We start from the raw sequence: 22,162 nt of genomic DNA on the forward strand, positions 1-22,162 counted from the left end.
TACAATTCGACTGGGAGGTTATTTATGAAACAATTTGTCTAAAATTCGATCGAATGGGAATGACCAGAAAATCTGATTGTATTCGATTCGAATAAGAAGCAAATTTGAATCTAATTTTCCTCCTAAGATTATTAACATCTTCAAATGGGTCAACGGACCTCTGCCATTGACTTGTAAATGAACTCGGCAGGTTTTAGGTGGGTGAATATTCGAATTAGGACTGTTTCCATGGTTGAGGTGTGATAAATCTCACATTCAAATTTACATTTCAATTGGGGGTTTAAAATTTGAATGTGTAAATTTTGACACCGAAAAATTTACTATTCGATCCTTAAAAAATCTGCCCATACTCTTCCTGTCTCTTACTGTAAAAAAAAAAACTCTTTCCAAATATTAAGATGGATCCTCATTTTTTCTAATCAGAATGTCAGCTGGACGGACCTACTGGTAAATAAAGAACTACAGTATATTATATATTTTTATATGATCCCCTTGTATTAATACATAATTCTCATACGTTCCCTTTCACCTCTTCTCCAATGTAAACAACCCCAAACTGGACAGTCTTTCTAAATAACTGAGACTTACCTTAACTTTTTCCTGCTTAGTCAGCCGATCCACTCCTTTATGCCGCCTTAGGAGGCCTTCCACTGCCGCCCCCATCCCTCCTCACGGCGCTCACATTTTCTGCGCAGGTAAAAGGTAACAGGTAAACCACAATGGGAAAATAACTCAGTCCATAAAGAGGGTAAAAGAGCTTATTTATTAACAACATACATAACACATGGCACAATGTGCCCATTGTGCTAGTGATCAGATGGTAATTATAGGGCTCCCTTAGCACATTGCCCCTGCTCTCTTTTTCGTTGTGCTTCTGAATGCATGCGCATACAGGGCACACCCATGACTACCCAGGTCACACAAATACTGACATGGGTGAAAGATTTACACAATTTACTGGTTACATTTTTTCCCACATATAAAGTGTAGGATTTTTATACTGTGTGTGATGAACTATAACTATAAAGGAAAAGCTTCAATAAAAGAACTCAGGAGCCACAAAATAAAAGTTAGGATATCAATTGTCCCAGCTTTCAAGCAAAACTAATGATATTAGTGTGTACAGGTATGGGACCTGTTATCCAGACTGCTAGGGACCTGGTGTAGGCACCCTCAAGTGATTGTACAATATATACTTACCTGACACCCTGGGCTGATATGCCTATCGTCAGAAAACTGCACCGGCTTCTTCTTTCTTTGTACGGGTGTCCATGCAGAAGAAAATGTCGGCTATTTCTTTCTACCACACATGTATCTGCCCCTGGAAATTTGAAGAAAGAAGAAGAAGGAAGCTGATCGCTCCGTGGTGCTCACTGGAATAACCACCAGACCAGTGCAGCTTTCTCCTGATAGGAGCCCGAGTGGTGAGGTAAGTATATATAAATAAATATGATTGTTTTGCCTTCAATAAGGATTAAAGAGCACCTATCACAATAAAATATTTTCTCCCATATTTAATGGTAACAGGTGCCCTTCAATACATATCAAGTACAAGGTATTTTCTTAATATAACAGAGAAAATAACAGGAAATCATTTTTGAAAATGTGAATTATTTGTTTAAAATGGAGTCTATGGGAGACAACCTTCCTGTAAGTCAGAGCTTTCGCATGCCTCCCAACTGAGCGGGATTGTCCCGCTTTTGACAGCCCAACCCGCTGTCACAGATTTGTACTGATAAGTCCTGAGTTCTGTTCAGTTCCGTTCTGCTGCACTGAACAGCCAGAAACAGATACAATATTTATAACTTAATTGGGTCTTGGCAGATAGCCCAGAATATATACTTAACATACTTTTGTAACAGTTTGATAAGATAAGAACAAAGACTCACAGTTTAAAGGGAAATTCACCTTCATTTGCAAAACTGTAATAACATATAAAAACCACAGAAATGTGTTAAACATTTCATAACCTGCCAAATTATGTAAAATAAACATGGTAAATAGGAGGTGTGGGCACAAAAATGGGCGTGGCCAAAAAATTTGCCGTGCTACGCGCGCCAAATCTTTTTGTCCCTCATTCTGTTTCCTAAATGTTGGGAGGTATGGCTTTCTGGATAATGGATCCTATGTATGCAAAGTAGTACATGAGTGTCCCAAGGGGCAGGGTTGGAGGCTGAATGGGGGAATAAGGAAACACATACATGCTTATATGAGGCTGGAGAGATTGAGGGAACACATGAGTAGCAGGCCCAGACTGGCAATCTCTGGGTTCTGGCAAATGCCAGAGGGGCTGCTGTAAGGTGCCATCGAAAGTCAGTATTTACTGGCCTGGTGGGGGCTGTTTGCATCTCTGTGTGTACGGAATGCATATTTGGACATGCGTCAGGGGAAATCCATCTCCTATATGCAATCTCCTATGCCAAAGGAATGCAATGTCGCCTGCTTTTTCACTCTCCCCTCCTCAAAGCAGACGTCACACCTCGCTCCTCCCTTCTCAGCTGTCAGGTCCTGCTCCTCTCGACTCCCTTGTCAGCCATCCGACCTGGGTCCTCGCTCCTCAGCCATCCGTCTTGGGTCCTCGCTCATCCCTTCTCAGCCATCCGTCCTGGGTCCTAGCTTCTCCCTCCTAAGCCGTCAGCTGTAGCTCGAATTTTATTGCTGCAATTTAAAAACCTAAAACGCCTATTGGCTAAAAGGAATGGCAAGAACAAGTAACTATAATCAGGGCGCAGGGCTTAATAGTGAGTGAGGACAAGAGGAGGGAGGAGTGAGGAAAGATTACCCAGGAGGCATGGCTGAGGAGTGAGGAGCAAGGACCCAGGATGGATAGCTGAGGAGGGAGGAGCGAGGTGTGACATCAGTCTCAGAGGATGGGTGAGTAAAAAAGCATGCCATGTTGCATTCTTCCTGCTTAGGACAGCGCATGCAGGACAACGATTTCCCCTGATGATGTCCTAAAATGCGTTCCATATGTGTGGACTGATTGGGCCTCTGTGTACCTGAAATGCCAGGGCCCAATTTTAATTCTCAGTCCGGACCTGCATGATGAGTGATTGTACGTAATGCACTTGTGGTAAAGGGTTGAGCTAACTCAGTGGAGGAAGGAGTGAGCTGCTGTAGCTAGGCTGCTCATGTGCTTATGATGCAGAAGTAAACATTGCCCATAGACTCTATTATACCATAATGCCATTTATAGAGCATGCGCAGAGTGATCTAACCTTGAATGGTCTCTGGCCCTGCCATACATGCAAAACTCTCACCTCTTATCTTGCATATTGTCTTTGCCTGGGCAAACTAAGCCTGCAGTCCCTTACCTGCACCAGTAGGCGGCCCACAGGGTCACAGCCCCGGGACATTGCAGCCATGATTCTTTTCCCGTGTAAGCAAAGCTGGTTGGTTACCATGACAACGAGACGCGCTCCGGACTCTGCCAATGAAAACGAAGGCAGGAGCGAACAAAGCTCCTCCTTTAAACTGAGACGCCTGGCGGAAGTAAAGTCAGAATGTAGTCGTGGGGAAGTGGGGCAAAGTGAAGGGCGGAAGCTGTAGGGGAGCAGAGATGGCTTCTCTTCCCTGTGTGCTGCTGACGAGCTGCGCTCCTGGATTTAACGAGGAAGAGCTGGTTACAAGTAAGAGCTGGGATAGAAGGGCGGAACATACAAAAATGGCATGAGATAGAAGTAGGGCCTGGCATATCATATTCTTCTTATCAGTTTGGGCTGCAGCCTCACACATATTCCCAGCATCCCACCTAGAGCCCAAGCCTGTAGTTTATTGTAGCTCATTGGTAGAGATGCCACCTGAATTGACCCTTCTTTCAGCTCAGCTTAGAATTTTAGATCACAAAGAAATCCCAGTTAAAAAGGTCTCCCTTTTTTACAGAGTGAGAATATACGTGAGACATATGGATCTTTGCACAACCCTAGTGCATAGAATAAGTCCCATTGGATTGTACCTTAGCAGTATGCACAGTATTTTGGGAGATGATATTTTGCTAAATTGGACACAGGGCCGGACTAGCAATCTGTGGGTTGCTGTAAAATGCCATAGACACTCGCTATTTATTGTGCCTGTGTGTGTGTGGGGGGGGGGGGGGCTCTTTGCGCCTCTATATGTCTGAAATGCCAGGGCCTATTTTAAAGCTCAGTCAGGACCTGGCTTGACCTGCAAATCAGCCTAAAGGTGACCATACACGATAATGGCCGAACGATCGAATTACAATGAAGAGAATGGGTGCCGACTGGATAAGGACCACATCAACTAGCCAGTACGTTCCTCGATCTCCAAAAAACAAACCTCCCCGATTGGCCAGATATCAATTGTGGAGACGCGTCGGAACAAAGCCAGGCCAGGGGCCCTAGGCAACCTGGCCAGCCGCAGCACTGGCTGAGCGTGCGCATTGGAGCTCACGCGCTTGCGTGTGTTGGAGCTTGCATGCACGAGTTTACACTGGCGTGCATTGACACTGGCGTGTGCATGTGTGGGACACCTGTTCGAGTTGACGCTGGCAGCACCACACGTGCGCAAGACACAAGGATATAGCGTACACAGTTGGGGAGAGAAGGGACCGGACATGGAGTAGGCGATGGAGCAGGTACGTGCCTGGCGCCCCCCCAATTTTGCACCCTAGGCACTTGCCTACTCTGCCTACCCGTAGTTCCGGCCCTGCGTCGGAAGCCCCCATACACTGGCAGATAAGCTTCCAGATTGGTCTAGAGGACCAATATCGGGAGCCTTAATCTGCCTGTGTATGGCCACCTTTAGTCTCAGTGGCCACTTACTAGGCCATGATTTAATGAGAGCAGAATTTTTTGTAAGAGCAGGAGCAGCAGAAGTGAGATCAAGCAACAGCAGTTATAGATTTTTCGTGAACATTATACTAATATGCTACATACTCAGGTCTCCTAGTTTACAGGGAATACACTATCGCATGTCAGTTCTGCTAACTGAATCAACAGAAATGAGAAAATGTTGCAGTAGCCTAGGAGTGAAGGATAAATCTATAATATGAGGGGAAGAAAGGGGGGAAAAAAGGTGATTTAATTAAATGTAAAAGGAAATAGATGTAAGGAGTATATCAACTCACCAGTAGAAACATTGGGTGTGAGTGCAAAAGCCCCAAACCTATAGCCAGAGGGAGAGGATTTATTCATTTTAGCAAAAATGAGCAAGCAATCAAAGACTTCAAGTTGGCCACTTACATGGAATCTGCCTGCTTATTTTTGTAGACATCACTTATTCGAGTTGCTACATACATTATAATAAGGGATGTCATAGAACTGATCCCATGCATGGCATTACTTGCAGGAAAAGATTCTGGTCATGGGAGAGCATGGAAAGCTGACATACAGTGGGCTTAGTGTACATAGTGTTGTTTTCTTCTTGGGGGAAGAAGGCTGAGCTGGTTTTCAAGAATTTTCCAATGCTGTGTTGGCTCCTGACTAAAGCTTTACATAACAGCAATAAAAGTAGCACCCCTCATAGAGACCAGCAGTCTAAAACGATGCTTGTCCATTAAAATAGCAGCAGGAGAAGGATTTTTAAGCATTTTACTACTTTTAATACTATTTGAGTAATTTTCAATGTGTATTGAGTTAAAGGGGTGTCAACCCAAAAATAGAACTTTCCTAATGAAAGAAAATGTAATTCTAAGCAACTTTGAAGTATATATTTTTAAAAGATGTTCCCTGATTTAAACATAATTGCAGTTGAAAATATCATCTATCTGCCCCTTATTGTGCTGAATCCTGGTGGTTCTGACTCTTGAACAAAGACATAGATTAGCACACCTTTAAGCATACCAACCAACCATTCAGCTGGTGTGCCCAGTCCATACAGCTTCTGGATTCATGGTGCAAGGCTTATAGCCACTTTTATTTGAGAAGGAGGCAAGTGCACAATGTTTCTCAGGTCTTCAGGTGAAAACATGGTTTTTGACTCTGGAAACAATGTAGCAGAATCCATCTGTTTTGGCTCAAGAGGAGTTGATTTTTGCTACTTTGTTTTAAGAGTGCAGAAAGGGAGAAACAAATACTTGTTGCATTAAAGGTATACTGTCATGGGGAAAAAAACATTTTTTCAAAATTAATCAGTTAATAGTGCTGCTCCAGCAGAATTCTGCATTGAAATCCATTTCTCAAAAGAGCAAACAGATTTTATTATATTCAATTTTGAAATCTGACATGGGGCTAGACATATTGTCAATTTCCCAGCTGCCCAAAGTCATGTGACTTGTGCTCTGATAAACTTCAATCACTCTTTACTGCTGTACTGCAAGTTGGAGTGATATCACCCTCTTCCCTTCCCCCCCCCCCAGCAGCCAAACAAAATAACAATGGGAAGGTAACCAGATAGCAGCTCCCTAACACAAGATAACAGCTGCCTGGTAGATCTAAGAACAACACTCAATAGTAAAAACCCATGTCTCACTGAGACACATTCAGTTACATTGAGAAGGAAAAACAGCACCTTGCCAGAAAGCATTTCTCTCCTAAAGTGCAGGCACAAGTCACATGACCAGGGGCAGCTGGGAAATTGACATAATGTCTAGCCCCATGTCAAATTTTAAAAGTGAATATAAAATCTGTTTGCTCTTTTGAGAAATGAATTTCAGTGCAGAATTCTGCTGGAGTAGCACTATTAACTGATGCGTTTTGAAAAAAACATGTTTTCCGATGACAGGATCCCTTTAACTAATAACTTTGAAACCATTGAAAAGGAGTAATGAAAATCTATTGGAAAGAAACCTGAATTCATTAACTGAAATCATTTCTCACCCAGCACAGAAATTATAAATATGTGAATGTTGACACCCAGGGTGCCATAGATTAAAATGCCAACATGTAAATGTTGTGGGATTAAAAGGGTCTCTAATAGAAGACTTATTGCTTGTTTCTCACCCTCCCTGATTCCTCACACAAGCAGTGCTTAGGAGGCACAAGTTCAAAGCACATTCTTGTGATAACATTTGTTTTGGAGGAGCAGTCTGTCTGAAAAGGCAACTCTGTATTTTACGGCTGTCTGAGTGGACTGTACAGTTCTTTCGTTTGGCTGTGCTGGGAGAAACCTTATAGAAGAAGCTGTGTTAAGAGCGGGTGCAATGGAACTGAGCCCCTAATACACAAAATACCTGTGTGTGACCCTGAAAATCTGCTCCCTAGGTTTCCCATAGAGGGCTGTTTCCCGTGTATACATTTTGTATGTTGCCAGAGTGTGGATGACAAAATAAAAGAATAACAAAGTTATTTATAAGCAGCATTTCCCTTTTAATCTTTATATCCCTATAGTCTCTGACCTGGTCGTTCCGACTTTTGTAACAATTTAACAGAAGCCAGCTAACATATGTAAAGAATCATCCAAGGTTCACTTCCGCTACATTGTCTCAAGACACAGAAACAGCAGTGCAGAAAGGGACACACACACATACTGCTTTTAGATACATTTACAAATAATTTTAAAAGCACTGATAAATATTAAAGGATAAGGAAAGGCAGACACTGTGGGGGGTCAATATGTTATACATTTACCATTTCAGACATCCTTAATATTTTGGCACCCCCTCCCTCCAGTGTATAAACCTTTCCTTGTCCTTTAATGAATACATATTGGAAAATGGCTTATAGTTAAATTTTCTTCCACAATTTTGGAATTTACATCCCGCTGAGGATAGTACGCAGCATGGTTACTTTCCAAAGCTTCCTCGCATTCTGGATAATAGATCCTATACCTGTTCTGCATGCGGGACTCAAGGATGATGCAAAAAAAGGGCTGTTAAGAGAATTAGCAGTGGAGTTAATCCTGGTGTTAATGTGTTGTGGAGACATTGGACCCTTGATGAGCAACGGCTTAATTTTTTAAATACAGTAGTCCTTCATTTGAATTCTGCAATGTTTTGAATTCTGTATTTTGTTATAGCAGCCTCTACCTTTCCAGGTAGGAGCACAGTATGAGAGGGGGTGTTGGGACAATATGCAGTGATTCATTTCCTACAGCCCAGGATGACATCACTGGGGACAGGGAAAGTGATTAGGAAATGTGGAACCTCATCTGCCCATATATGGATTGCAGGCCCAAGTCACAAGCAGTGGGAGAGAAGGCTCCCATCCAAACAACTCCCACCCTGTCCAATCCACTGTTAAATTGCAACAGTACAGGTATAGGACCTGTTATCCCGAATGCTCGGAACCTGGGGTTTTTTGGATAACGGATCTTTCCGTAATTCAGATCTTTATACCTCAAGTCTACTAGAAAATCATGTGAACGTTAAATAAACCCAAAAAGCTCTTCTAATAAGGATTAGTTATAGCTTAGTTTGGATCAAGTACAAGGAACTGTTTTATTATTACAGAGAAAAAGGAAAACATTTCTAATTATTTGGATAAAATGGAGTCACTGGGAGACGGCCTTTCAGTAATTCTGATCTTTCTGGATACTGGGTTTCCTGATAGTGGATCCCATACTTGTATATCAATATAGGACATTAATATGCAGTATGGCTACTCCAACGTACATTATTAAATACAATGCTGTCGTGGGCTATGCCATAGAAGAGCTACATTACTCTTGGCATAACATAGGGGTGTCAGGTGTGACATATAAGCGTCTTTTAGACATAGTATATAAATGAGGCATAATTTAGTTTCCCACTACTGCACGTTATATGAGAAATTTTGTGGACGGCTGCTACTTTTTGCTTTTGTACAGGTCAAGTAACTCGTAGATCCTGTTAGCGGTGTATGCATCATTTATATGTAACGTATATGTGCCCTGTCTCATAGCCACTTCTTGAAACCATTTGTGTTTGTTTTATACAGAAATTATTGGGACAGATGAGTTTCCTTCCAATGCACAAGGAGACAATGCAGTAAAGCAGTACCCCTGGCGGATAGATAACAAATACTACTGTGCTGATGTGAATATCTGTGTGGTGCCCAGCACAACCTATGTAACTGCACAGATAGCAGAGACAGTCCAGGCCTTCATCGTTTACTTTGACAGCAAAATGGTAAGTGTCATTTGAAGCATCTTGCTAATCTGCCTGCTCTGTTCACACTGGGTTTCCTTATAACAGTGAACAAAGCCCCATGTTCAGATATTTGTTTGTAACTTTAAATATTACAAACTTTTAAAATATGACTTTTTGGGTCATTTATCAAAATCCGAAAATATCTCAATATTTTCTTAAATCTACTCCAACCAAATCCGCACGGGTTATTTCCCCTTATTTTTCAATACATTTTCCCGAAAATTTCCTGTGTGGGGAAAAAACTCGTAAAAAATTCCAATCGTATGTGGTGTGTTTTTTTTTTTTTTTTTGTTTTTTTTTCCGGATTTTCTCCCATTGACTTCTATACAACCTCAGCAGGTCTGAGAAGCCAAATTTTTGGATTCTGACTTTTTCCATACTGGGGTATAATAAATCGCCAAAAAAAATTCAAGGTTTTTTCACTAAAAAATCAGATATTACAGTACAAAAAACTTAAATTTTTCGAGTTTTTTCCACTTGGACTTTAATAAATAACTATATATATATGAAGTATAATACACCCAGGTGCTATTCCATGCCAAATATTCAGTAATCCACAGAATTAGGAATGCACACTGGGGTTTTAAAATTTCCTTATCTTTATTTGTTCATGCTTAAAAAGAAAACAGGTCAATGTTTCGGTCCCCTGCTTGCATTCCTAATTCTGTGGATTACTATATATATGTTAAGACCAATGTCCTGATGCAGTTGTAATTTTGTGGTGGACATGTCCGCAGACACTGGCTGACCACTTTAACTCTATAGATAGCTGGAACATTTACCTTTCCTTTACCATAAAAAAACAAAAAACTTTCTATCAGTCAGGGAAGCTGAAGATGCACAGTGGACAAACCAGTTTTCCATGGTGGGTTTTGGTAGAAACCTTAATAGAGGGCCTCTACTAAAACAAAGCATTAGGAGTCCGTAAAGGGCAAGTGTTGCATCAATGCTGTTCTGTATTAGGAGTATTTCTCTGTAGAGTTCTGGGTGTATGGCAGGATACCCCAATACTGGGCTTCATTGCAGTCAATAATAGCAGCAGGAGAAGGGAAGCTCTTTCTAACAGCTCAGCGCTCCCCTACTCAAGTGAAATCTGTTCCATCTGTTTTATGTATACATACTTAGGTATTTAATGTAACCTGGTTTAAGGCTATGGTACAAGGTCTGACAAGTGAAAATTTCTAGGTGTCATGGGTGCAAATTCAGGGAATTAGGTGCTTTCCCCTGAGCTACTAAGGCTTTTGACCCCGCACACTGTGCTTATGCCACAAAATATTTCTTTAGGTGAGCCAGTGAGGGAGGAGATCTTTACATCCAGACATTTGGACTAAACTAGTTGCAGCCCATACCCTTGTCTTGAATTACCATTTCCATTATTTCACAGATCAGCTCAGCTTAACAGAGAGAATGGATCTCCTATAGCTAAACATACAGTAAAGCCAATCACCTGCCCAGATAGTGGAAGTAGCAACACAGATAGCAGATAAAGTTCTGGGCACTCTGCAGTCTTGTATTTGGAGAAGGAAGCTACAGATGCAGTTTATTGGCATTAGATTAACCACAATAGTGCAAGCTATAACACTATATTTATTCTGCAGAATGCTTTACCATACCTCAGTATTCTGCTCTAGAAGCTCAGTCTGTTTGTGTAGGATAGCAGCTGCCATATTAGCTTGGTGTGACATCACTTCCTGCCTGAGTCTCTCCCTGCTCACTCATAGCTCTGAGCTCAGTTTACAGCAGGGAGGGTAGGAAGGAGGGGAGAGTTAGAGAGGAGCAAACTGAGCATGCTCAAGCCCTAGCCCTGGAGGTTCAAGCTGAAAACACAAAGTCTGATACAGAAGCCCATGTGTACACAATAGAAGGAAAGAAATGCTGTGTCTCTTTTGAGGACTCAGAGCAGCATTACTTTGAGTATTTACTGGTGTATTTATAGAGAGCTTTCTGATAAAGCTTACTTAATTTTAACCTTCTCCTTAAGCAGACAGGATCTAGAAGAGCCAGTGGCTGTAAATAGACATATAGTAAATGCAGCAGCTACAGGAAGGTAGATTTAAGGGGCAAGAACTCCATGAGCAAATAACTTTACAATCAATTTAAATGGATTGAGCAACTAACAGGGACCGGATGTCTGTGTGTTTTCTATGAAGCTAGAGGGGCATGAAATCTGCTGACTCGGAATGCTGGAAAAGATTCAGGTTACTGGAAAGCTCTGATGATTAAGTGCTGATGAAGAAAAGTTGGATACATTATTTGGATATCCAGCATTGGATTGCTTCAAATATCAAATCTGTATTTCACTAATGGGTGTTTTCTTATAACATGACAGCCACGACTGATTCAGTGAATTCTTTCACATCCCAAATGTATTTCTGTAACATTATCTATAATGAATCATATTCTCATAAACAGTGTAAAGTAAACTATAGAGCATGTCATGGAGCTATATCTCTTGACTGTTGTCTGTTATGTTATCCATAGCCTTTTACAGAATTGTTATTTCCTCTTACGTTATACTAAGTGATTATAAGTATAGGATAAACTCTTTTGATACAGAAGGACATCTCTGGTGTATTTTCTATTTCTAACAACTGTGTATTGCCTATACCAGACTAAAATACCAATCTTTATTAGAAACTGGGTCTGGAGAAGGTGTCTGCGTGGCTCCCACTGTTGGAAGATTGGGTGTTGGACGTGATGATCCTGGTGTGCGACCATGTGTCAGAGACTGGTAAGAAGTCTGCACTGGGTCTCCTTCATGGTGCTCTGGCCTTTACTGGGAAGACTTCTAATGTACTGGTATGACACATGCACAGGCACATATATATATACACAGGCATACACATCAAAAAGTATGGGAACCTTAATTCTTTTGTTTATTATTGGCTGAGCTTTCAAAGTAGGAACTTCCTTTTAATATATAACATTCCTTATGGAAACAGTAGTATTTTAGCAGTAACATCAAATTAATTGGATTGACAGAAAATATGCAATATGCATCATAACAAAATTAGACGGGCGTATAAATCTGGGCACCCCAACAGAGATATTATATTATTATACTTAGTTGAGCCTCCTTTTGCAAATGTAACAGCCTCTAGACGCCTCCTATAGCCTTTGATGAGTGTCTGGATTCCCGATGGCGGTATTTTTGACCATTTGTACATACAAAATCTCTCCAGTTCAGTTAAATTTGATGGCTGCCGAGCATGGACAGCCTGCTTCAAATCATCCCATAGATTTTCGATGATATTCAAGTCGGGGGACTGTGACGGCCATTCCAGAATATTGTACTTCTCCCTCAGCACAAATGCCGTTGTAGATTTCCAAGTGTATTTAGGGTCATTGTCTTGTTGGAATATCCAACCCCTGTGTAACTTCAACTTTGTGACTGATGCTTGAACATTATCCTGAAGAATTTGTTGATATTGGGTTGAATTCATCCGACCCTCGACTTTAATAAGGGCCCCAGTCCCTGAACAAGCCACACAGCCCCACAGCATGATGGGACCTCCACCAAATTTGACAGTAGGTAACGGGTGTTTTTCTTGGAATGCGGTGTTCTTCTTCCGACCATGCAAATCTTTTGTTGTTATGACCAAATAACTCAATTTCTGTGTCACCAGTCCAAAGCACTCTGTTTGTGGCGTGAGTGCAGAAAGGGCTTCTTTCTCATCACCCTGCCATACAGATGTTCTTTGTGCAAATTGCGCTGAACGATGTACAGATACACCATCTGAAGCAACTTGTTCTTGCAGGTCTTTGGAGGTGATCTTTGAGTTGTCTGTAACCATTCTCATAATCCTCCACATATGCCGCTCCTGTATTTTTCTTGGCCTGCCAGACCTGGGTTTTACAGCAACTGTGCCTGTGGCCTTCCATTTCCTGATTCCATTCCTTACAGTTGAAACTGACAGTTTAAACCTCTGAGATAGCTTTTTGTAGCCTTCCCCTAAACCATGATACTGAACAATCTTTTTCAGATCTTTTGAGAGTTGCTTTGAGGATCGCAAGCTGTCACTCTTCAGAGGAGAGTCAAACAGAAGAACAACTTGCAATTGGCCATCTTAAATACCTTTTCTCATGATTGGACACATGATTGAAGGCTTAACAAGCTAATCCAACCAATTTGGTGTTGCCAGTAATCAGTATTGAGCAGTTACATGCATTCAAATTAGCAAAATTACAAGCGTACCCAAATTTCTGCACAGCCAGTTTTTCACATTTGCTTCACTAAAAATCTTTGTTCAGAAAACAGCACAATACCCAGATGTTCTCAGGTAATGAAAGACATACCACTGTTATCTTTTTTGTTGAAATTGGAGTAAATTATTATGCAGGCTGAGAGGGGTTCCCAAACTTTTATACACAGGCATACACCAGAATGAATAGCACATAATCTGTGTCTCATACCTCAATGAACACAAAGGAATAGGGATACAATATAAATGCCCAGAGTTGAGCAATAACCGTAGAAAATGCTAAAAAAAAAAAACTATGCTACTTCTCCCAAGACAAGCCAATTGAAGTTATGTTGAGCTGTCCAACTGGAGCCTTGCTGTCTGGATTATATGACCCTCTGCCCTTCATTTGGGATAGACTACTGTGTGTGACATGTTTAAACTGAGCAATATACATTGGTGCAGAGGAGTATATGTTGCCTCTTTCATTGGCAGGAGTGAATCACCAGACAGCACAGGAGTGGTGCATCAAGCATGGGTTTGAGTTGGTGGAGCTGAACCCTGAGGATCTGCCAGATGAAGACGGTAAAGTAACATCTGCACAGTTTTCTTTTGCCACCTTCAGGGAACATTTCAGGGTGGCTAACGGTCCTTTTCCTCTTGCGCAGATGACTTCCCAGAATCCACTGGTGTTACACGCATTGTCCAGGCCTTGAATGCCAATGTGTGGTCTAATGTGGAAATGAAGAGTGGTAAGTGACTGAAGGAACACGAATGACAAGGCTGATATGTAATTGGGATACCATTAGAACTAGCATGATCACTGTAATGTAAAGCAGAACTGGATATAACTGAACTTTAAGCCTGTGTACCCCTGATAAAAAAAATGAACCAAGTCATCGTTTTCCTTAATTGCAATTACAATAACCTAATGTGGGATTCCAACAAGGTTGTACTATTGTGCACCACTGGCTAATGGTAGTTCAGTTAATTGGAAACATTTCATTTAAATATCAATTAAAATGGATATTCTCTCAGCTCAGGGACAGTTTGGCCCTTTGAGAACCAACCTACAGTCTAGGATTGTGCTGCCTAATACTGTACAGCAATATGAGGCCTCCAGAAACAGATCACAGAGGTAAGAATCTGATCCAGCTCTTTCACCCTGAGCCAGTGCAGTGACTTTATCTCCATTCCTCCCCACTTATTGGTATGTAATAGAGCAGGAATGCGGCACAGTTTGCCATAGCTTCCCTTTTATTGTGCTAATGATTTTAGCCATTGCACGAGATACCTTGAAAATATAAAGGAATGTGACGTAAGATTGTACTACCATCCATCTTAAAGGCTTGATACGTTACAGGCTGGGCTCTGAGGATTTCCAGTTCTCCCTCTAGTATCAACTCTATGCTTGCATTTCAGACATGCAGTAAGTGGTAACTGAGTCTCCGTGTTATTCCAGAACAAGCCTTCGGGATGTTCAGCTCATTGGCTGCAGTGAATCACACCCCAGAGACCAGCGACGATCTACAGGGTGATGTGAGTGGCATCTTGTGTCTGTCTGGGAGATCACCATAGAAGAACAGAGACTGGGGCATAAAACTGACGAGCATTCGCTCTATGACCCCCACTTCACAATCCATCTTTTCTTGCTGCTTGATTATCTGTTTTCCCAAAGATTAGAAATCTTTGCTCATTGCACCTCATCACCCTCTCCCTCAGCTACAGCCATGAATAAAGTACACAAAGGAAGAAACACAACCATATATTGCACAGGTGGATGAGGGGCTATCATATAGTATAGTAAATTAGGTTGAATAAAGACACACATCCATCAAGTTCAACCTTTTAACTCTATTTTAACCTGCCTAACTGCCAGTTGATCCAGAGGAAGGCAAAAAAAAACATTTGAAGCCTCTTCAATTTGCCTCAGAGGGGGAAAAATTCCTTCCTGACTCCAAGATGGCAATCGGACTAGTCCCTGGATCAACTTGTACTATGAGCTATCTCCCATAACCCTGTATTCCCTCACTTGCAAAACACCATCCAACCCCTTCTTAAAGCTATCTAATGTATCAGCCTGTACAATTGATTCAGAGAGAGAATGCCACATCTTCACTGCTCCAAGTATTATCTTCTAACACTAAATAGGTGACAAACTATCAAGTACATTCCTTAATGCCCGTATTGTATAAATCCTACCCATTTCTGGAGATATATAACCATATATAATTAAGGTAGGCCACTCAAAATGCAGCTCGATATATAAGCCATGAATGGTCATTTTTAAAGGTCAAGGAAAGTTAAACTAAAGAAGTAGCTAGAAATGTTGTAGATTATGTTTTGGGCTTAAGTACCAGCCAAAGGCAACCACAGCCCTTCAGCAGTGAAGATCTGTGTCTCCAAAGATGCCCCAGTAGCTCCCCATCTTCTTTTCTGCTGATTCACTGCACATGCTCTGTGCTGCTGTCACTTACTGAGCTTAGGGACGGACTCAAAATATACAGTACACATAGAAATGTCACAATATAACGCTGATTAGTAATTAATACAGATAATTACTACATGGCAGCACAGAAACCAGTGCAATTAGCATCTGAATGTGATAATCTGCCCTGTAGCATTATCTTATATTACAGACAAACCTCATTTTCTGCTTGATAATTAGTGATGACCCCTAAGCTTAGCTTCTCAACAGCTGCTCAGAGCCCACTGAGCTTGTGAGTGTCACAGACACTTTCCAAGATGGTGACCCCCTGTGACAAGTTTGAAGTCCTGGATCATTGCTGCTATTGAGAAGCTGAAACTTTAGGCTGGTTCAATAAGTTCAGTATATAAAAAATGGCATTTTTAGGGTTTAGTTTTCCTTTAAAGGAGATGGATAGTATGTGATTTCATGCCCAGCCACCCAAGTACCTTACATTATGTGACATGGAGTTTGTAGGTTACTCCTACCTTGGGTGTACGAAGAAACCTGATCTGAAATAAGCAAAGAAAATTGAAATAATGTAAATGTATTCAGATTGCTCCACTGACCAGTTTTAACGATTTATATTCCTCTTCTAGGTTTCTAAGATATTAGCAGTTTTAGACTGTAAATAGCAGACTTTTCACTCAGCAGCTCTCTTTAAAGGTCAGCGTTTTAATAGTTTGTTAACTTTAAAGCTAATTCTTAGAGCTATTACTCATGGGTGTTTTGTCCTGCGGTCAGTTTTAATGCGTTCCACCACAGGGGAACACAGGATGAAACACATTATATTCTGTAAGGCTGTACTCACATACTGCAGGTGCATGTAAGAGCTGAATGCAGGTGCAATGCAATTTTGAAACTGAACGCAGCGGAGAGCAGAACAAAATGCTCATGATTAAGAGTCCTAAGTTGAGCCGAAAGCCTTTACTTAAAGGGATACTGTCATGGGAAAAAAATGTTTTTCAAAATGAATCAGTTAATAGTGCTGCTCCAGCAAAATTCTGCACTGAAATCCATTTCTCAAAAGAGCAAACAGATTTTTTTTATATTCAATTTTGAAATCTGACATGGGGCTAGACATATTGTCAATTTCCCAGCTGCCCCAAGTCATGTGACTTGTGCTCTGATAAACTTCAATCACTCTTTACTGCTGTACTGCAAGTTGGAGTGATATCACCCCCTCCCTCCCCCACCCCCCAGCAGCCAAACAAAAGAACAATGGGAAGGTAACCAGATAACAGCTCCCTAACACAAGATAACAGCTGCCTGGTAAGATCTAAGAACAACACTCAATAGTAAAAACCCATGTCCCACTGAGACACATTCAGTTACATTGAGAAGGAAAAACGGCAGCCTGCCAGAAAGCATTTCTCTCCTAAAGTGCAGGCACAAGTCACATGACCAGGGGCAGCTGGGAAATTGACAAAATGTCTAGCCCCATGTCAGATTTCAAAATTGAATATAAAAAAATCTGTTTGCTCTTTTGAGAAATGTATTTCAGTGTAGAATTCTGCTGGAGTAGCACTATTAACTGATGCGTTTTGAAAAAAACATGTTTTCCGATGACAGGATCCCTTTAAAATAAATTCCAATCTGCTGGCACTTGGCAATCATACTGTTTGATGCGCAGCCTTAATCTCTTCTGACCTTTAATTTAACTACTGGTTAGAAGAGAAATATCAGCACCTTCTCTTGTCTCCTAAAGGGGACAGTATAAGAACTAAAATCCTGCCAGTGCATTGCAGCAAACCTTGACAGGCACATATATTTGTGGCGAGCCGTGTCTTCCCCTCCGTCTCTCTCTTTCCATAATAGATTACAGCATCCTGACCTAGAAGTGAGGAGTGTAAGAAAATGTATCTCCCTTGCTGTGTATCACATCTGCTTTGCTTCTGCTACTGCTGTGTCTTGTGCTCAGGTGAAACCAGATTCAGAGTAACACTCTGTTGTTAACCAGCAGACTCCTGCACTCACTGAAGGAACTGTAGATCAGTGCAGAGGAGAGGACTCCGGAAACCCCCAGGATTCACAAGCGGAGACCATAGTAGGTAGGAATACTTAATGAAATGCATATGCTCAGCATTCTTCTGCAAGTACTGGGTCAAGTCTAGATATATGCTGCCTTTCCATGGATGTCCAGCCTGCAGCATCTGGCTGTATGGGTTATCAATAGTAGGGATGCAGGGAATTCAGGATTTGATTCGTGATTCGGCCTTTTTCAGCAGGATTCGGTCGAATCCTTCTGCCGAACCGAATCCTAATTTGCATATGAAAATTAGGGGTGGGGAGCAGGGGCGATCCCCTCTTCCGCTCTTAAAAGTTTAGCATCGGAGTGGGTCAAAAGGGGCGGTATCGCTAGTGCAATGAGCGCGTACTGCACTTTCTGCACTAGCAGAGCCGAATTTCCGGTTTAAAAAACGGAAATTCGGTTCTTAAAGTTACAGAAGGTGGCTTTTTGCCGCCCCTTGTAACTGCCCGTTCACTGCCGCCTGAGGCAAGGTGCTCACCTTGCCTCATGGCAGGAACGGCCCTGGCGGGGAGGGATGTTGCGTGAATTTTTGTCACAAAACAAAGAAGTAAAAAATGTTTTCCCCTTCCCATCCCTAATTTGCATATGCTGAATCTTTCGTGAAGGATTCAGGGGTTTGGCCGAATCCAAAATAGTGGATTCGGTGCATCCCTAATCAATAGCAGGAGTAAGGCGTCCGTTTAAGAGTGGTAAAAATGTGCCCACAAAATATAGACAAATTTATCGCCAAATATGTTTTCGCCAGTGTACTAACCTGCGGTAAATATAAATTTGCGAATTTTCTTGTGCCAGAATATGTGTTTGCCAGTTATTCCATTCGCTGAAAATAGCGCTACATACACAAATTAACAAAATTAACACCAGAATATTCACAAAATGTTCCCGCCATCTATATAGTGGCGGTGAATTATTTTTTCCGGCAGAAAATTCGCAAGGGAACAGATAATATCCCATAATACTCTTTTTACCCATCATTCTTTGCTGTAGCCATTGGTAACAGGAGAGAGATCTGTAGCTATTGCCGACAGGAGAGCGATTTGTAGCTAGGATGTTTTGGCTTCTGCTTCTATCTGCTGCAACAGCAGTTTTAGCTCAGAGGCGTATTATAGGCAGCAGGTATAGCAGTCCAAGGATTCGTCAGCCTCGCCGCTTTCATCAGCACTCGCTAAAATTGCAGCTAACGAAAGCTGGTTCGTTAACGTAGTTACCGCAAGTGATCGCAATGACTTCTGAGTGCATCCCTGTTTAGTAAACTTAGTCGCTGCCAATATTTTGGCGGAAAAATATTCACAGCGATAACATGCGGAAACATATACTGTAGTCACATTTACCGCGCTTTGTAAACGGGCCCCTAAGTGTCTGGACATATTTATATGTGAATATTGTAACTTATCTCCCCCCCACCAATAGATCCGATGCTGGACCTGGACATTAGAGAGCTCGCCAGTCTTACTTCAGGGGAGGGGGACATAGAAAACTTCAGCCGGCTTTTTTCCAAACTACAGGAGATGAAAGGTAACCAGCATATCCTATTAATCTCTTTACTTTTCAATGACTTGTAGTTGCAGCAGCAGGCCATACACTAGAAAATAGCCGTTCCTTGTGTAGCGACTCCTTTATTATATACACACGGTTTATAGTTAGCCTATAAGATGACTGAGAAAATGACCAATCACAGGACTATCACTCCAGCTATAGACCATGAAACCAAACCACTGCAGCAAATCATGTTATAGCTTCAGAAATCTTCAAAAAGGGAAATTATCACAAAACTGAAAATGTAATGAATGCTTCATCATACTGACATGAGAAATGTTCTAAATACAGCACAAACTAAATTTAACAAAATAACTGACTTTGACCTAAATCCTGCATGGGGAACAGACCTGATGTGTGGTTTTAAGAGTGAGCTCTAATACATCTTCTAGGTAAAAGCATCCCCCAAAGGCTATATAAGACTTAAATGTCAATCAAAATCAAACTCCCAACTTTTGCACGAAGAGAGACAGATGCTGAGAGGGAAAGAGTGAAGACTAACTTGATTATTTCAGAAATTGGTCGGAATCTTTAATGGATTGTATTTTGAAAATGTATTTCAGTTTCATATTTTTTTTATTTACGCCATTGTTCCCTTATAAGACAAAATGGAATACTTGGTTCCTGTATTAAAACTAGCAAGGGGGTTGATAACAAGCTTGTGCTACTTATTTGCTTTCCCTCTAGATAAAGCTGCCACTTATCCTTATGAACAGAGAAAACTGCATGCAGAAAAGGTAAGGCCCGTTTGTATTTCATTGGCTCAGTGGCTTGTGTGATGCGAGACTGATAAAACATTGAATGTATTGAGTTCCAGAATGTAGAACAGTAACTGTGCCAGTGAGTGGGGTAAGGTACTAATAGGTTATTTTGTCCCTTTTCAGGTTGCCAAAGCTTTCTGGATGGCGATTGGAGGAGACCGGGATGAGATTGAAGGTCTGTCTTCTGGTGAAGAGAGCTGAGAGTCACGAGCACCTGCTGTTTCCAATAAGACTGGAGCATTAATACCACTATCCTGGTTTGGTCAGGCTTCCATCCCCCATTCTAACCGCAGTGCTGGCCAGTAGTGATGGGCGAATAAATTCGGCAGTATAAATTTGTGAAAACTGGCGCGAAAATTCACCCACATTCAAAAATGTTAAATCGGAAAAGTCACTCGCGTCAAAACCGTTGGGTTTCAACATTATTCGAATGTCCATTGACGGCGTCAAAAATTACGTGGGCGTCAAAATTAGCGTTTTGCAAATTTCATTTTTCGGCGACACGCCCATCACTACTGGCCAGTCCCCACGATGTTTCCACTTAGTAGTTACTTATCCGTGATTATATATTTATTAGAGGATGTCAAATTAAATAAAATATTTTATATTCATTAAAGCTACAGGTTTTGATATTTGAAAGATGCACATGTAATTTAATGCCTGTACAAAAGCTGAAGCCTTTTTCTCTCTCTCTCTCTCTCTCTCTCTCTCTCTCTCTCTCTCTCTCTCTCTCTCTCTCTCTCTCTCTCTCTCTCTCTCTCGGGACGCACCGATTCACCCAGGATTCAGCCTTTTTTTACAGCAGAATTCAAATTCGTCCGAATCCTTGTGCCTGGCTGAACCGAATCCTAATTGGCATATGCAAATTAGGGGCAGGAAGGGAAATCATGTGACTTTTCGTCACAAAACAAGGAAGTAAAAAAAATGTTTCCCCACTTTCCTTTCCCGGGCATAATTTGCATATGCAAATTACGATTTTGTTTGGTATTCGGCCGAATCCCAAATAGTGGATTTGGTGCATCCCTACATTCATCAGGAGTGGTTGTGTGTTGTTGGCGGGGAGTTTTACAGCTTCACAGTGGACCATAAAACACTCAAAATTGAATTAAATAGGAATTGCCTGGTCAAGTTAAAGGCACATATCGCTAAAAAATGCAGCACTGAGCAGTGATAAGCCTGTGACTTTCATTTTCAGTAAAAAGGAACATCAAAGGGTCTAGGTTTAGCAATCACGGGGGTCCCTAACAAATAATGTTTTCTGTCATAATAAGTGAAAATTTGACAGTTTTAGGCATCAATTCTTTCCCTAACAATAGCAGAATCCAACTTCTTTAAAGGGATCCTGTCATCAGAAAACATGTTTTTTTCAAAACACATCAGTTAATAGTGCTACTCCAGCAGAATTCTGCACTGAAATCTATTTCTCAAAAGAGCAAACAGATTTTTTTTATATTCAATTTTGAAATCTGACATGGGGCTAGACATTTTGTCAATTTCCCAGCTGCCCCTGGTCATGTGACTTGTGCCTGCACTTTAGGAGAGAAATGCTTTCTGGCAGGCTGCTGTATTTCCTTCTCAATGTAACTGAATGTGTCTCAGTGGGACATGGGTTTTTACTATTGAGTGCTGTTCTTAGATCTACCAGGCAGCTGTTATCTTGTGTTAGGGAGCTGCTATCTGGTTACCTTCTCATTGTTCTTTTGTTTGGCTGCTGGGGGGGGGGAGGTGATATCACTCCAACTTGCAGTACAGCAGTAAAGAATGATGACTTGGGGCAGCTGGGAAATTGACAAAATGTCTAGCCCCATGTCAGATTTCAAAATTGAATAAAAAAAAAAATCTGTTTGCTCTTTTGAGAAATGGATTTCAGTGCAGAATTCTGCTGGAGCAGCACTATTAACTGATTCATTTTGAAAATGTTTTTCCCCCATGACAGTATCCCTTTAATGATCCAGAACTTTTCTTAAACAGGTGGTTTATATATTTTATATGTTATAGAATGGTTAATTATTTTTAATAGTTTTTGAATTATTTGACTTTTTCTTCTGACTCTTTTCAGCTTTCAAATGGGGGTCACTGACCCCATCTAAACAATAGAAGTTCTGTAAGGCTACACATTTAGGGTCAGGGCACACATGCAGATTTAGGGAGATTAGTCGC

At 41.3% G+C, this 22,162-nt stretch overlaps 1 protein-coding gene and 1 long non-coding RNA gene across 7 annotated transcripts in view; one reads left to right on the forward strand and one right to left on the reverse strand.

Moving 5' to 3' along the window:
• LOC108712303 overlaps nt 1-3,493 on the reverse strand; it is a 69,427-nt gene extending 65,934 nt beyond the window's left edge. For all 6 annotated transcript variants that reach the window (XR_005966602.1, XR_005966601.1, XR_005966604.1 and 3 more), the window contains exons 1-3: nt 3,315-3,493; nt 1,201-1,321; nt 589-687 (exon numbers count right to left, since the gene is read on the reverse strand). This is a non-coding gene — a long non-coding RNA (uncharacterized LOC108712303). The remainder of the gene's footprint in view (nt 1-588; nt 688-1,200; nt 1,322-3,314) is intronic.
• Nucleotides 3,494-3,500: 7 nt separating this feature from the next.
• Nucleotides 3,501-20,618, forward strand: aagab.S (alpha and gamma adaptin binding protein S homeolog). Its single transcript, NM_001091624.1, is given in 10 exon segments — nt 3,501-3,629; nt 8,814-9,004; nt 11,660-11,756; nt 13,702-13,791; nt 13,875-13,958; nt 14,669-14,745; nt 17,637-17,724; nt 19,116-19,220; nt 19,929-19,978; nt 20,126-20,618. Coding segments are annotated over 10 exon segments (930 nt in total). The 5' UTR covers nt 3,501-3,559; the 3' UTR covers nt 20,204-20,618.
• The last annotated feature ends 1,544 nt before the right edge of the window (nt 20,619-22,162 follow it).

The sequence above is a fragment of the Xenopus laevis genome, chromosome 3S (genome assembly GCF_017654675.1).
Source record: "Xenopus laevis strain J_2021 chromosome 3S, Xenopus_laevis_v10.1, whole genome shotgun sequence".
Taxonomy (NCBI): domain Eukaryota; kingdom Metazoa; phylum Chordata; class Amphibia; order Anura; family Pipidae; genus Xenopus; species Xenopus laevis.